General features: G+C 37.0%; 1 protein-coding gene across 2 annotated transcripts in view; it reads right to left on the bottom strand.

Annotated features, from left to right (window-relative positions):
* PHTF1 (putative homeodomain transcription factor 1) overlaps positions 1-16,932 on the bottom strand; it is a gene marked incomplete at its 3' end in the record, with an annotated part of 66,248 nt that extends 49,316 nt beyond the window's left edge. For both annotated transcript variants that reach the window (XM_082833802.1, XM_082833801.1), the window contains exons 1-3: positions 16,454-16,932; positions 16,072-16,146; positions 15,383-15,439 (exon numbers count right to left, since the gene is read on the bottom strand). In XM_082833802.1, the coding sequence (XP_082689928.1) occupies positions 15,383-15,439; positions 16,072-16,116 (102 nt within the window). In that variant the 5' untranslated portion in view covers positions 16,117-16,146; positions 16,454-16,932. The remainder of the gene's footprint in view (positions 1-15,382; positions 15,440-16,071; positions 16,147-16,453) is intronic.
* Between the last annotated feature and the right edge of the window lie 215 nt (positions 16,933-17,147).

Below are 17,147 nucleotides of genomic sequence, written 5' to 3'. Positions count from 1 at the left end.
ACACCTAACTCAGATTTAAGAAGTCAAAGAAAGATTTCCAAAGGAAAATAATACCTGATCCAAGACCTGAAGGGTGTATAAGAATTTGCAAAGAAGGACATGGGCTGTAGCAAAAGGGGAAATTAAGAAAAGTATATGAGGGCTTCCCTGGTGGCGCAGTGGTTGAGGGTTGAGAGTCCACATGTCGATACAGGGGACACGGGTTTGTGCCCCGATCTGGGAAGACCCCACATGCTGTGAAGCGGCTAGGCCCGTGAGCCATGGCCACTGAGCCTGCACGTCCGGAGCCTGTGCTCCGCAACGGGAGAGGCCACAACAGTGAGAGGCCCGCGTACCGCAAAAAAAAAAAAAAAAAAAAAAAAACAGAAAAGTATATGAGAAGACCTCGAAATAACAGATAGCATGACAAAAACTAAAGTTCAAGAAGACCTAAAGCAGAGTGAAAGTGAAAAAGGGGTTAAGGTATGAAAGAGAGAAACTGGAGAGGTAAGCAGAAGCCAGATTTTGAAGACTATAATCATGCTAAGAGTGTGCATTTATCATAAGGATAACAGGAAGTCAGAGAACAGTTTTAAATATGAGAAAAAGTCAGATTTGTGTTAAAACAAAAAGAAAATAACAATAAGCTGGCTTCAGTGATTATTGAGGGGTGAAGGGGGAAACGGGGGCAGAGAAAACAGAAAGTTAAAAAAGTGACTCCAGTAACCTAGATCAGGAGTGGACAAACTTTGTCTGTAAAGGGCATGTGGTATTTTAGGGTTTGTGAGCTGTACCACGTGTGTGCTAGTACTCAACCCAGCCACTGTTGCACGAAGGCTGACTTAGACACAGACAATAAACATGTAAAACATGAAGCCTGCAGTGCTCCAGCGAGCCTGGCTGCAGGCAATAGTTTGTGGACCAGATGAGTGCAGACAACAGGTCAGTCCAGGCCATCAGAAGCATGACCTAGGAAAAGTATGCATAGTCAAAAAACACAAGAAGGTAGAATCCAGAAGTCTTGGTAATTAAAAATGTGGGATCAGTGTGAAAGTGAGGCCACAGAAGAATTCCAAACCCCAACTTGAGCACTCTAACTGCTCACTGAGTAGGAAAGGTGAGAGAAGGCACAGGGCTGGTCAAAGTAGGGGAGCTCACATTCTGCTCAGTCCTCTGGCCAAGCTGGAAACCTGTGGGGCAAGGAAGGACTCTCCTCCCACAGGAAGGCACTGCGAGTCACATGACAAAAGATGAAGACATAACAATCTTCTTAACAGTTGAAGATGAGGAGATAGCCTTCTAACTTAGCCTTTCTGTACTTCAGTTACTTCACCTGTAAAATGAGAATGATAATACATCTACCTCATGGAATTGTTGTAAGGATTGATTAAGAAAGCGAGAGAGACAGAGACAGAGAAAGAGAAGTTCTTAAAATAATACAAGACACATTCTAAATACTCATTATCATTATTATTATTACACCACCAAAAACACATACACATGCCCTCCTGCATGCACTATAGTTTCCCCGATATAGTTTTCTCACAATTTTAGTTAAATCAATATTTGATGTTTAGAGTATTATGATTACATAAAACATGTTCCCACCTAAGTCAAGTAGTAACCAATGATTATATTTCCTTTCTTGGAAATGCTGTTTGCCCTGAAATTGTTAATTGCCTCATTTTACCCCCTACCTTTATAATAGAAATTGTATATATTTAAGATATACAATGTGAGGCTTTGATATACATATACATTGTGAAATGATTACCACAATCAAGCTAATTAACATATCCATCACCTCAGATTGTTAGCATTTTTTTGCATTTTTGTGTGTTGCATACATTTAAAATCTACTCTCTTAGCAAATTTCAAGTATACAATACAGTATTATAAACTATAGTCACCATGCTGCATATTAGATCTCCCAAATTTATTCATCTTATAACTGCAAGTCTATTACCTTTGACCAACGTCTCCCCATTTCCCCCACACCTCAGCCCCTGGTAACCATTCTACTCTCTGCTTCTATGAGTTTGACTCTTTTAGATTCCACTTATAAGTGAGATTTTGCAGTATTTGCTTTCTGTGTTTGTTTTATTTCACTTAGTGTGTTACCCTCCAGATCCATCTGTGTTGTAACAAATGGTAGGATTTCCTTCTTTTTAAAGGCTGAATAATATTCCACCTCATAAGATAGACAGAGAGATAGGGCACATTTTCTTTACCTATTCATCTGTCAACAGACACTTAAGTTGTTTCCATATCTTGGCTACCATGAATAATGCTGCAATGAATGTGAAGTGCATATATCTCTTCAAGAAAGTAATATTATTTCCTTTGGATAAATATCCAGGAAGAGGGATTGTTGGATCATAAGGTAGTTCTATTTTTATTTTTTTGAGGAGCCTCCATACTCTTTTCCATAACAGCTGTACCAATTTACACTCCCACCAACAGTATACAACCGTTTCCTTTTCTCTGTATCCTCACTAACGCTTATTATCTTTTGACTTCTCTGATTATTGTTATTCTAACAGGAATGAGGTGATGTTTCACTGTCGTTTTGATTTACATTTCCTTAATGATTAGAGATGCTGAGCACATATTCATATACCTGCTGGCCACTTGTATGTCCTTTTTAGAAAAATGTCTATACAGGCCCTTTGCCTATTTTTTAATTGGATCAGGTTGCATTTTATATTGTTGATGTTTCCTCTGCTGTGCAAAAACTTCTTAGTTTGATATAGTCACTTTTGTTTATTTTTGCTTTTGTTGCCTGTGCTTTTGGTGTCAAATTCAGAAAAATCATTTCCAAGACCAATGTCAAAGAGATTTTTCCCTATGTTTTCTTCTAGGAGTTATACAGTTTCAGGTCTTACATTTAAGTCTTTAATCCATTTTTAGTTTATTTTTGTGTTTGGTGTAAAATAAGGGTCTGATATCATTCTTTTGCATGAAGATATCCAGTTTCCCAACACCATTTATTGAAGAGACTGTCATTTCTCCACTGTGTATTCTTGGTGCCTTTGCCAAAGATTAGTTGACCCTATGTGCATGGGTTTACTTCTGGGTTCTCTATTCTGTCCCTGCTCTATGTGTCTTTTATGCCAGTACCATACTGTTTTTATTACTATAGCTTTGTAATATAATTTGAAATCAGAAAGTGAAATGAGATGTCTCCAGCTTTGGTCTTCTTGTTCAAGATTGCTTTAGCTATTTGGGGTCCCTTTGTGGTTCCATATGAATCTTAAGATTATTTTTTCTGTATCAGTTAAAAATGCCATTGGACTTTTGCTTTGAATCTGTAGATTGCTTTGGGTAGTATGGACATTTTAACAATATTTTTTTCCTTTTCCAAATAATAGATTTTGTTTTCTCTTCCCGTTTTATTGAAATATAAAGACATAGAGCACTGTATAAGTTTAAGGTGTACAGCACAGTGATTCGACTTACATACATCATGAAATAATTACAAGTTTAGAGAACATCCAATATCTCACATAGATACAAAATAAACAAAATAGAAAAAAAAGTTTTTCCTTGTGATGAGAACTCTTAGTATTTACTCTCTTAACAACTTTCATATATAACATACAGCAGTGTTAATAACATTTATCATGTTGTACATTACATTTTAACAGTAGGAATTCTTCCAATCCATGAACATGAGCTATCTTTCATTTGTGTCTTCTTCAATTTCTTTCATCAATGTTCCATATTTTTCAGTGTACAGATCTTTCACCTCCTTGTTTAATTTATTCCTAAGCACTTTATTCTTTTCGATGCTATTGTAAATGGAACTGCTTTCTTAATTTCTTTTGCAGACAGTTCATTGTAAGTGTATAAAATTTTTCCTTTTCACTTGTCTCAAAATTTTTAATTGACTCTTTGACCCATTGGTTGTTCAAGATTATACTGTTTAATTTCCACATATTTTTGAATTTTCCAGTTTTCCTCCTGTTATCGATTTCTAGTTTAATAACACTGGTCAAAAGTTACCTGATATAAATTCAATCTTCTTAAATTTGTTAAGACTTTGTTTCATGGCCTAACATATGATCTATCCTGAAGCAAGTTTCATGTGCACTTGAGGAGAATGTGTATTGTGCTGCTGATGGATGGAATGTTCTGTATATGTCTGTTAGGTTCATTTAGTCTAAAGTGCAGTTCAAGCCCAACGTTTCCTTATTGACTTTCTGTCTGGATGATCTATCCATTGTTGAAAGTTGGATACTGAAGTCCCCTACTAGTACTGCATTGCTCTCTATGTCTCCCCTTAGGTCTGTTTATATTTGCTTTATATATTTAGGTGCTCCTATGTTGGGATGTAAGGACTGTTCAACATCCACAAATCAATCGAATACACCACATTATCCAGACAAAGGATACAAATCATATTATTATCTCAATAAATGCAGAAAAAGCATTTGACTAAATTCAACACCCATTTATGATAAAAACTCAGCAAAGTGACTATAGAGGGAAAGAAACTCAACATAAGAAAGGCCATATATGACAAGCTTCATTTTTTTCATTCACTTAACTTTCTACATATAGATTACTAATTCATTTTGAAACTCCCTGTAAGTGTTACAAGTCTGCTCCCAGTGTGCACAAACACAACAAACACTGGTTTCTTTTTTTTCCTCCTTGAAGATGTCTACATACCACAGTTTCCTGTCTGCCTGCTCCTTTCTGGTCTTGTTATTTTCTAGCCTAATAAATGAACTTCATCTTGGGACACCTCTTAAGAATCCAGAATTCTTTTTACCTCTCTCTGTGTCAGCCATCCTGTCTCCTGATACGATGGATTCCTCTTTTTTGGTTTACTCACTCGTATACAGTACATGTCCTCCTCTGAGGGGAGACATGAGTGACACACTTTTTAGACTTTGAGGGTTTGAATATATCTTCATGTGATGCCTTTATACTTGGTTAATAGTTAGACTGGGCATAAAGTTTTAGATTGAAAGCCATTTTCTCTGAGAACTTTGAAGGTTCCATCGTCTTCTAACTTCCAATGAGCCAGAAGTTGCTGCTGAGAGGCCCAATGTCATTCTGACTCCCAATCTTGTATAAGATCTGTTTTGATCCTTCTCTCTATTCCCTGCTTAACACAGGCTCTAATTTCAAATGTTATTGTGATGTTGTGATTTGTAAAAAGAAATTTATTTTGGTCTCTGTCCCCAGTTCCTGACACAGGGCTCCTGAAACCCTTGTAATTTCCTGGGTGACAAGAGTGCCTTTTGTTCTAATGAGGCAACTCTAGGTGGGCTCCTGGATGGCTCCTGCATGAGGGCTGGTCACCAGAAGGAACAAACTATGATTAGAAGCTTGGAATTTTCAGGCCCTCCCTCTCCCCCATTCTCTTGCAAAGGGAGAAGGGCTGAAAACAGAGTTAATGATTGATCATGCCTACTAGATGAAGCCTCCATGAAGTTCAGAGAGCTTCCAGATTGGTGAATACATCCACTCCAGTAGGGTGACATACCCCGAACTGCACAGGGACAAAAGCTCCTGTGCTTTGGACCCTTCCAGACCTCACCCTATGTACCTCTTCATCTGGCTATTCATCTGTATCCTTTATCATATTCCTTAATAAACTGGTAAATGTTTAAGGAAGTGTTTCCCTGAGTTCTGTGAACCACCCTAGGAAATTAATCAAACCTGAGGAGAAGGTTGTGAGAAATTCTGACTTGTAGCCGAATTGGACAGAAGTTGGGGGTAACCTAGGACCTACTTCTTGCAGTTGGCATCCAAAGTGGGGTAAGGAGCAGTCTTGTGGGACCAAGCCCTTAACCTGTGTGAGCTGACACTACCTCCAGGTACACAGTGTCAGAAATGAGTTGAATTGTAGGATACCCAGCTGGTGTCACAGAGAACTGCCTGGTGTAGGGAAAAATCTCCACACATTTAGTGACCAGAAGTGGTGCTTTGTATGAATAAAGGAGACTCACAGGAGAAACACAAGAGGCAGATTGAAGTGAATCTTTCTAAAATTTAGTTCTGAAATTTCATAATAATGCTGATCACTCAAAAGATCCTTTTGATCTGTAAATGTGTGTATTTCAGCTCTGGGAAATTTTAAAATATTATTTATTTGATAATTTCTTCTCCTCCACATATTTCCGTTTCCTGGAACACCTATTAGTTGGATTTTAGGCTTCCTACATGAACTGCACTCACTTTTCTATTTTTTTTTCCTCATTCTTTCATACTATTTTTCTGGGAAATGGCCTCAACTTTATCTTCCAACTTTTCTACTGAATTTACTTTGGTTATTTTTATTTTCTGGTTCTCTTACTTTTTCATCTATAGACTTTTAAAAAAATAGTACACAGTTCTTTAAATATATTAATTATATCTTTAAAAATAGTATTCTTATAATTCCTGTATCGTTTTTTAAAATCTCTTTCCTTCCTTTTCTTTAGGTCTCAAATATTTGAGCATCTTCTATTATCCATTTATACTTAAGAGTGAGGCATTAACATGCTGAATGCCCATTCAGTGTGCAGTAGGGGAAGCTTATTGAACAGTGGCCTCGTTGTAGAGAGTAGCCAGCCAGATACTTCCAGTATCTTCCAGCATTGCACTTCCAGTATCCTTAGGTCTTTTCAGTCAGCTTGTGCAAAAAGAAATTCCAGTCTTCTGTTTAGAGATTATAAGCCTGGCCACCAGATTTTTACTTAATCTCCTTTATGAGTACAGTATTTCACCCCATTCTCATTTGTGTATGGTATTCCAGAATCCAGAACTTCTCTGTTTCAGCCTCTCCAGAGAGCAAACTTCAATCTTCTGTCAGAGGAAGATAAGGTAAATATGAGGCTGTGTAGAATAAGGTGGAGGATCTGGGGGCAGGTCTATTGCCCCTTATACATATGCTCAAACAATCCTATTTCCAATTCTACCTCATACCTGCAGATATACCTGATGCATCTAATTCCTGAGTCTTTCAGAAATTAAATACAGGGGTCTTTTTCCTCTAATCTTTTCTAAATTTAAGAATAGTTGATGTACAATATTATAAAAGCTACGGGTGTACAATATAGTGATTCACAATTTTTAAAGGTTATACTCCATTTATAGTTATTTATAAAATATTGGCTATATTCCTTGTGTTGTACAATATATCCTTGTAACTTATTTTATAGATAATACTTTGCACCTCTTAATTCCCTACCACTATATTGTCCCTCCCCACTTCCCTCTCCCCACTGGTAACCACTAAATACAGGTGTTTTAAAACAGGGAATTCACTTGTTTCCCACTGGCATCCCCTACTATAGACACTTAACATTTTTACTTTCTTTACATCCATTTTCCAACTTTCAAAATTGTGTTAACAGCTCTCTTTTACAGTAGTCTTCTCTCCATTCTTTCACTCCTATTGTAGGCTGATTTCTTTTCTTATTTATTATAATTTTAGAGAATTTTCAGAAGAAATCAGATGGAGATTAATGCACATATTCCAACTGTCATCTTTAATGAGGTGTCTCATCTATCATGTACCCACTATCCAGTTCAAGAAATAAAAGGTTACAAATACAGCTGAAATCACCTGTGTGTTTATGATTAGCCATTTAAAATTTCCTAGGTGTAAAATCATATCATTTTCAAACACTGATTTTTGTTATTCTAATATTAATTAGAAAAATAAAAGAACAAATATTTTAAAAGCAAAGATAATATTAATTAGAATGTTTTGCTCATCTTAGCAAATATATCTCAAACAGCATGTTAAATAATAGTAATAGGGGCTATTCTTGTTTTATTCTTTGTGGGGGGGGGACTAAGTTGAGCTTCATTACTGAAAATAATGTTAGACCTTAGATTTAATATATTTTCTCAATTAAGAAATTTTAGAAGACAATTTTTATTGGGAATATATATGAATTTGTTGTGTACTACATTATGATTTCTCCTATTTTTTTCTATTGATGTGATTTAAGAAAATAGCTATATTGAGGTGTAATTAATACTTTGTAAAACTCACTTATTTTTAGTGTAGTTTTAGTAGTTAATTTGGTGGATTTCTGGTAAATTTATAGAGTTGTGCAACCATCATCACACTCAAATTTTAGTACATTTCCATCACCAGAAAAACAAGAATGGCAATAAATCTCTGTTCCTATCCCCCAGCTGTAGGCAAACACTGATCTGCTTTCTATTTCTATAAACCTGCCTTTCCTAGAAATTTCATATAAACTGGATCACAGAATATAGTCTTTTGTGTCTGGTCCCTTTCACTTAGCATAACATTTTTGAGGTTCATCCATGTTGTAGCATGTATTAATAGTTTTTATTGCTGAGTCATGTGCCATTGTATGGATATAACACATTTGTTTACCTACTCACCAGTTGATAGATATTTGGATTTTTTTTCTAGTTTTTGGCAATTATGAATAGTATTGCTATGAATATTTGCATGTGCCCATATGTTTTTATTTCTCTTAGGTAGATAACTAGGGGTGGAAATGCTGGGTCATATGAGAAGTATATATATTTAAATGTTTCTACTTTCCATTCCCACCAGCAGTGTATGAGAGTTCTGGTTCCTCCATATCCTGACTAACAAAGATCTTCTACGTTTTCTTCTAGAAAACCTTAGACTTTTAGTTCTTACACTTAAGTCCATGATCCTTTTTAAGTAATTTTTGTGTACAGTGTGAGGTAAGAATCAAAGTTCATTTTTATACATGTAGCTATCCAATTGTTCCAGTACCATTTGTTGACAAGACTATCATTTCTTCATTGAATTATTTTGGCATCTTTGTCAAAATCAATTTATCAAAACTGTAAGGATTTATTTCTAGATTTTCTATTCTGTTCCATTGATCTATTACTCATGCCAATACTACACTACCTGAATTACTTACAGCTTTACAGTAAATTGAGAGACCCAGTAAGTCCTCTAACTCTATTCCTTTTAAACTTATTTTGAATATTTTAGGTCTTTTACGTTCCTTATCAACTTTAGAATTAGCTTATCAATTTCTACCAAAAGAAAAAAGTCTGCTGGAACTTTAAACGGATTATAGTGAATCTATAGATACATTTGGAGAGAACTGCCATCTTAACAATGTTAAGTCTTTCAGATCACAAGTGTGAAATGCTACTCCATTTCTTCAGATTTTTAATTTCTCTTAGCAATGTTCGTAGTTTCCAGTATACAGGGGTTATACATACTATGTTAAACTTATTCCTAAGTATTTTACTCTTTGTGATGTATTGTGAATGAATTGTTTTCTTAATTTCATTTTTGGAATACTCATGGCTGGTATATAGAAATACAAATAATTTTTGTATATTGATCTTAAATCTAGAGGCCTTGCTAAACTCATTTATTGTTAGTAATGCCTTAGGAATTTCTAAATATGGGATCATGTCACCATGAATAAAAGCAATTTTCATTTTCTTTTCTCAATGCCTTTTATTTCTTTTTCCTTGTCTTACCGCACTGGCTAGAATCCCTAGTACAACGTTAAATGGACGTGGTGAGAGCAGACATCCTTGCCTTATTCCTGATTTGAGGGACAAAGCACTTAGTCTTTAATCCCTAACTATAGTGTAAGCTGTAGGTTTTTTGTTTTTTTTTTAAATACATGATAACTTATTATTATTATTTGTTATACAGCAGGTTCTTATTAGTCATCTATTTTATACATATTAGTGTATATGTCAATCCCAATGACAGGTTTTTTAATAGACACCCTTTGACAGATTGAAGAAATTACTAGTTTATCAGTAATGGGCATTGAATTTTGTCAAATGTTTTTCCTGTCTCTACTGAAAAGACCATGCATTTTATCCCTTATTAATATGATATATTACATTAATTTATCTTAAACCAACAACATATTTCTCAGATATCCCACTTGGTCATGGTAGATAATCCAGTTTACATGTTGTTGAATTTGGTTTGCTAATATTTTATTAAAGATTTTTACACTTATGTTTAGGACAAATTTTCTTTCTTTTTAATAAATCAGTATGATAGTTTATTAAAAGCTCCATATTATGCCTCAGGTAGGATTTTTTTCTTCCAGTTTTATTGAGATATAATTGACATATAGCACTGTATAAGTTTAAGGTATATGGCATAATGATTTGACTTACATACATTATGAAATGATTACCACAATAAGTTTAGTGAACATCCACCATCTCATAGATACAAAATTAAAGAAATAGAAAAAAAATTTTTTTCCTTGTGATAAGAACTCTTAGGATTTACTCTCAACAACTTTCATATATAACATGCAGCAGCGTTATTTATATTCATGTTGTACATTACAGTCCTAGTACTTATTTATCTTATAATTGGAAGTTTGTACCTTTTGACTGCCTTCATCCAATTCCCCCTCCTCCAAACCCCCCGCCTGCTAACCATAAATCTGATCTCTTTTTCTATGAGTTTGTTTTTGAAATTCAATTGATCTAAAACAGTCTGTTAGTTCCTGTTATACAACATAGTGATTCCATATTTCTATACATTTCAAAATGACCACTAAAATAAGTCTAGATATAATCTGTCCATGCAAAGATATTACATAATTACTGACCATACTCCCCACACTGTACATTTCATACTGGTGACTCATTTATTCTGCAACTGGAAGTTTGTACCTCTTAATCTCCCTCACCTATTTCTTCCCCTCACCACTCCTCTCTGGCAACCACCTGTTTGTTCTATCTGTAACTCTTTCTGTTTTGTTATGTTTGTTCATCTATTTTTTTAGATTCCACATATAAGTGAAATCATACAGTATTTGTCTTTCTCTGTCTGACTTAGTTCACTTAGAATAATATCCTCTAAGGCCATCCATGTTGCTGCAAACAACAAGATTTCATGCTTTTATGGCTGAGTAATATTCCATTGTATATAGATACCACATCCTCTTTATCCATTCATCTGTTGATGGGCACTTAGGTTGCTTCCATATCTTGCCTATTGTAAATAATACTGCAATGAACATAGGGGTGCATATGTCTTTTCTAATTAGTGTTTTTGTTTTCTTCAGATAAATAACCAGCGGTAGAATTGCTGGATCATATGGTAGTTCTATTTTTAACTTTTTGAGGAATCTTCATACTGTTTTCCATAATGGCTGCACCAATTTACATTCCCACCAATAGTGCAAAAGGGTTCCCTTTTCTCCACATTCTCACCAATGCTTGTAATTTGTTCTGCCAGGTGTGAGGTGATATTTCATTGTGGTTTGGATTTGTATTTCCCTGATGATTAGTATGTTGAGCATTTTTTCATGTGCCCACTGGCCATCTGTATGTCTTCTTTGGAAAAATGTCTATTCAGGTCCTCTGCCCATTTTTTAATTGGGTTGTTTGGCTTTTTTGATGTTGAGTTGTATGAATTTTTTGTATATTTTGAATATTAACCCCTTATTGGATATTCCATTTGCAAATATCTTCTCCCATTCAGTAGGCAGTCTTTTCATTTTATTGATAGTTTCCTTCGCTGTGCAAAAGTCTTTTAGTTTGACATAGTCCTATTTGTTTATTTTTGTTTTTGTTTCCCTTGACTGAAGAGATATATCCAAAAATATTACTATGACCAATGTCAAAGAGTGCACAACCTATGTTTTCTTCTAGAAGTTTTACAGCTTCAGGTCTTACATTTAAAATTTTTAATCTATTTTGAATTTATTTTTGTGCATCATGTGAGAGAGTAGTCCAGTTTGATTTTTTTGCATGTAGTTTTCCAACTTTTCCAACAGCATTTCTGAAGAGGCTGTCCTTTCCCTACTGTATATTCTCGCCTCCTTTGTTGTAGATTAATTGCCCATATAATACACTGCCCATTTCTGGGTGGTCTATTCTGTTCCACTGACCTATGTGTCTGTTTTTGTGCGAATACCATACTGTTTGGATTACTGTAGCTTTGTAGTACAGTTATGACAAATTTTCTTGTGCTGTCTTTGTCTGGCTTTGGAATCAGGGTAATACTGGTCTCAAAAAATGAGCTGGGAAGCATACTTCCTCCTCTGCTTTCTGAAAGAGTTTTTGTCAGATAAGTATATTTGTTCTTGACCTAATTAACTGCTATTCATCCTTCAGATCTCACTTGAAGCATCAGTTCTTCAGGGAAGGCTTCTCTGACCTCCTTGACTAGGTCCATTTCCCTGTTATAATAGCTTGCAAATAGTAGCTCTCCTTCTTAGCATTTATCACAAAGTAATTTTTATTCATTAGTAGGATTAATTTTATTATTGTTTGTCTCCCACTTTATCATAAGCTCCAAAAAATGTTGAGTGTTTCTGCTCATCATTATATAGATATAGTGCCCATCCTACTGCCTGACACATGGTAGGTAAGTGCTCAACAAATATTTGTTAAATGAAGAATACATGAACACTGTTTTAGGTTTTTTTGTTTTTTGGGGTTTTTTTTTTTTTGGCTGTGCTGGGTCTTCGTTGCTGTGCGCGGGCTTTCTCTAGTCGCAGTGAGCAGGGGCTACTCTTCCTTGCAGTGTGCAGGTTTCTCATTGCGGTGGCTTCTCTTGTTGTGGAGCACAGGCCCTAGAGCACACAGGCTTCAGTAGTTGCGGTGCGTGCGCTCAGTAGTTGTGGCGCACGGGCTCTAGAGTGCAGGCTCAGTAGTTGTGGCGCATGGGCTTCATTGTTCCAGGGCATGTGGGATCTTCTCCAACCAGGGATCGAACCCGTGTCCCCCACATGGGCAGGCGGATTATTAACCACTGCGCCACCAGGGAAGTCTCTGTTTTAGTTTTATTTTTGATATTTCTTCCCCTTCTTTACTTTGACTTATTATTATTTTATTTCTCAGATTCTTCGTATGTTAACTTGAATCATTGTAACTCTTTCTTCCTAGTCAATCTAGACATTTTTTGTTAATATAGACATTTAGAGTGATATAATTTCATCAAGTATTATTTTGGAAGCATTCTACAAATTTTGTTATATCTACGTTTTTATTTCTATCCTTCAAAAAAACAGATATGATGTGTCCCCTCTACTTAAAAACAATACAAATTTTTTCATTTTATATAGTACAGTATCTAAAGTTCTTAGTAAAGCAGTCAGCTCAGCTCTAAACTGATTTATGACCTATCATCTCATCTGCTTACCTTATACCCCAACCGGATTGGGCTACTTATCTTCCCTTATACAAGCGTTGTACTTCTGTGCTCAGCACCAAGCAAAATGTCTTAAACATAGTAGCTCAGTAAATGTTTGTAGAACAGTTCCTACCACTTTTCATGATCCAAGTTAAGATTTTTTTAATTTATATTTTTTATAATTTTGAATTATATTTTTATTATGTAATTTCTAATTTTATTGTATTGTGATCTGATGTTAATATTGTTATTCATTTTGTTTTTTAAATTTTCTTTCCTTTTCTTTTTAAATTTGTTTTCAAAAACATGTATATTTGTGTAATCTGTTTTAAATTGCATTAAATACTTCTTTGTGTCCTATACTTTGGTCAGCTTCCATCTAAGACTTAAACATACTTAAAAAGATAACTTGGCTTTTCTCCCACTACCATTAGACTGTAAAATTCATGAAGGCAAGAACCATGTGTGTCTTGTTGACTGTATCCTTCGCACCTGGGAGGCCTTGGTACATTAACTCAGTAAATTTTTAGAGTTCTCTTTAATTTTATTCTTTCCACTGCTAAATTAAAAAGTATACATTAAGGAGGTATTAGATAGATTACCTTTTGAGAAAACAATGAATAAAAATATACATAATAGTTGGAGTTTAATCAAATACAGAAACACTGAGTTCCTAGTATGACTCAGAATGTTCTAAGAGTGGGATACAAATGCAATGCCTGCCCTTGAGGTCCATGAAAACACACAGGTTAACAAGTAACACAGGAGATGGTGTACCGAAAGGAAGGTATGTATAAAATGGCATGGAAATAAGGGTTGAGGAAATATTTAAATTGGGTACGGGAAGGAGGTAGGTAATGAAATTCTATAGCAGGAAGTAAAATCCTTTTAAGGATAAATAAACCAAAACCCAGACAAACTACAGTGCTTGTTCAAGATCACAAGGCTAGACAGAGGTCACAAAAGGAGATCCAATGCCCAGTTCTGTGCTCTTTCCATTACACCAGACTTACTACTACCCATACTTTTCAGAGCTCACAAAAGAATAACAGGACAGGATTTAGAGAGTTACAAAATAAAATTGGGGGATTTATTCATCCTAATCCCATCTCCTATTAATATAAAACGTCAAGGACTGTACAAAATTATGAAAAGCTAGCCAAGTACCATGCAGTTCAAACAACTTTCTAATTGAGTGGCTTACAAAAAGAATTTGCCCTAAAAGTATTTCACCCGAGATTTAAACATCCCAGTCCAATCAATCTGACTTGGAGATAAATAGAACTGTTAAGTTGTATTACACTCATACATACATTTTTTTTTAATGTTAATAGCAGGCCTATGGAAAAATCTTTAAAAAAGAAAGGTCCAAAAACAAAAATCTGCCAGCCATTATTCAGTACTTTCCAAGGAGGTAAGACCCTGGAATCTGTAGATCTAAGTATTAATGTCAATAGAGAGACATTCTGTAAGGGCAGGATGCTCTTTAGGATTTTCCCCATCTCTCAAGACTAGGCAATTACATTTGGCTACCAAGCAACCTTTCCATGACTAATTTGCATTCCCCCCCCAAACATGTTGATCCCACAACCTTGATTTTGGAACATTAGATTATTTAACCCTCCCCTCCCCTATTATAAATTAATAACCTGGCATTCTGAATTACACATCAATTTTTGGTTGCCTGGCTAGCATGCAATAACTCCAAGAATCTGCTCAGTTCCAAAAGCAGTGTAGAAAAAAGTTTAAGAACCTGAAATACTTAGGCCCATACTCTAAACCAGTAATTGAAAAAGAGATTCAGGCAACAAATGGATTTTATTTGACTTGCAGGGAAGAAAAAGAGGAAGAGGAGATAGGGGAGGAGGGGGGAGGAGAGGGAGGGGGAGAATAGGAAGTAGAGGGGGGAAGGAGGAGGAGGAGATGCTCTAAAAAACCTGGATATTTCACATAAAAATGCATATTCACAGCTTCTCTTGAGAACCCTGAAGCTGTGGCAATACTGGGCCTGTGTTACCACAACTAACTCTACCGCCAGAGTTAGCCATAGCCCCATTTATATGGGACATTTGCTTTCAAATTCATCATAGACCAACCACCCCTTTCTATTTCCCTGATACAGAGGCCAAATGTCAATTGTCATTTATCATCCCATTTGCAGTGTTGTTTTCATTATTCACTTCAAAGAACAAAGAACGCCATATTTGGTGGATAAGTGCAGAATTTTTAAAAAGTAAATACAATTCACTCTTCATATTAAAGCAGTAAAACAAAGCGAAAAAATCAAAGAAATCAATTTACCTTAATCTGAGTCTGTTCAATTGACTTTTCCCATATCTGCTGATCATATGCTCCAATCTGAAATAGGAAGCAGGCTATTTAAGTGATGCAAAGGAAATCCTTTTATTTCGGTCAAGTCTCACAAAAGTCATGAAACTATTAAGTATCCATATGATACCTGGGAAATTTCTGTGCTTCTCTGAGGCTAGAATAAATTATTATTTCCTAGGACTATTTCCTTCAAAATTCAAGTTAGCTGGATCTAAAAGTAAGTTGAAAAGCAATGTCCAAAATATTTCAAATTAAATATCACCTTAAAAGATACTTCCACTTAAGAAAAACATCAGTAGGAAACTAGAGAAATAAAAGGTAACGGACAGCTCATTAAAATTGACAGTACCAATCTGAGCTGTGCAGATAAAGTTTTATGCCTGAAAAAGCAGCAGTTTGATTAGAAGCAAACTCTCAAAGCATTGCTATGACACTGTGAGTGCAGCCTGGAGATGGGAGGTTGAAAATCTTATTCGGGGACCTAGAACTGAGTTCAAAAGACCTAATGACCTTGTCCATCAGTTTTTCCATTTATGTTGAGAGATATCATGTAAGAATACCTGCACTACCAAGCTCAGGGAAAACTAACATGATAGGTATTCTCTGTGGGAACTTTTTGCAGGAAGCATGCTTTACAAATAAAAATACATTGATATTACCTTCTTTTGGTACCACGATATAGCATCTCTCTCATTTGAGGCCATCTGTGTCTCCAGCCAGAGAATGGGATTTCACTGAAAATGAAGGAAAACCAGTCAGTGAGTCCAGTTGCTGAAAGGTACTCTCCCAGTTTGGGTAGAACTCAGAAAACGCTTCTCTCAGCCTCTCCATGCGCTGCTGACAGTCTCGTTCCCCTGCTGTTTGCCAGGAAAAAAAACAAAAGCATACCAAAAAAAACTCTGGCGCAGTGGCGACCGGAGAAGCCTCTCTGCGATATTTTGTGCGAGTGTGTTCAGGGATGCAGGGAACTGGGAGAGGAGGGGAGGTCGCTGGAGTTGACCTGCACCCCACCTCCTCCGCTCCCAGGAGTCCTGCTCTCACCTGGTGCACGCTGCCCCGCAGTCCGGTGGCCGGGACCTTCCTCCTCAGTGGCCCCGGCCCGGCCATGAGGCCGGGGGCGAGGCGGCGGGCCAGGCAGGCCTCATCTTCCCCCCGAGGCGGAGACGCCGTCTGGGCCGTTACCATGGAGACTGCGGAGGCCGCCCCAGCCTCGGAGGCAGCCGGCCGCCCAGCGCCCAGAGGAGGGCAGTCTGTTGCCAGAGAGCCGGCGCCCTCCAAGCCCGACCTATAGGGTCATCGGACAGACCCTAAAATAAGCAAAGAATGAGCTAGGAAAGGAGGGGGATAGAAAGTGAAGTTGGTATTAGCTAGGCTGCCAGTCGCTACGGCAACGGCAAACGGCTTTGTTCCGCTGAAAAAAGTCAAGTGCAGAGGTTCCAAGGCCCGGGTAGCAGCTGCTTCGGGGCGGCGGGCGCGCGTCCTCGCTAGGCCGGGCCTGGAAGGGCCGTGACTCAGCCGGCCGAGAGCTAGGCAACAGCAGCTCCGCAGACCACGGTGCAGCGGGGCCGCGGCTTCCGCTTTCCGTGTTTCGCTGTGAAGTTGGCTCCGCCCCCGGCCCGGGGCCTTCCCGCCGAGCCTCCGCCAGGCTTCGGGACCGAGGGGCTGGGGAGCTACACGGAGATCAAGGCCAAGAGCAGCTCCCCCAGATCACCTTTCAGGTCACTTTCTCACAAAT

Source organism: Leucopleurus acutus (genome assembly GCF_964270905.1).
Source record: "Leucopleurus acutus genome assembly, chromosome: 2".
Taxonomy (NCBI): domain Eukaryota; kingdom Metazoa; phylum Chordata; class Mammalia; order Artiodactyla; family Delphinidae; genus Leucopleurus; species Leucopleurus acutus.
Note: the sequence above shows the minus strand (reverse complement) of the source record. Positions and strands in the feature narration are given on the sequence as shown.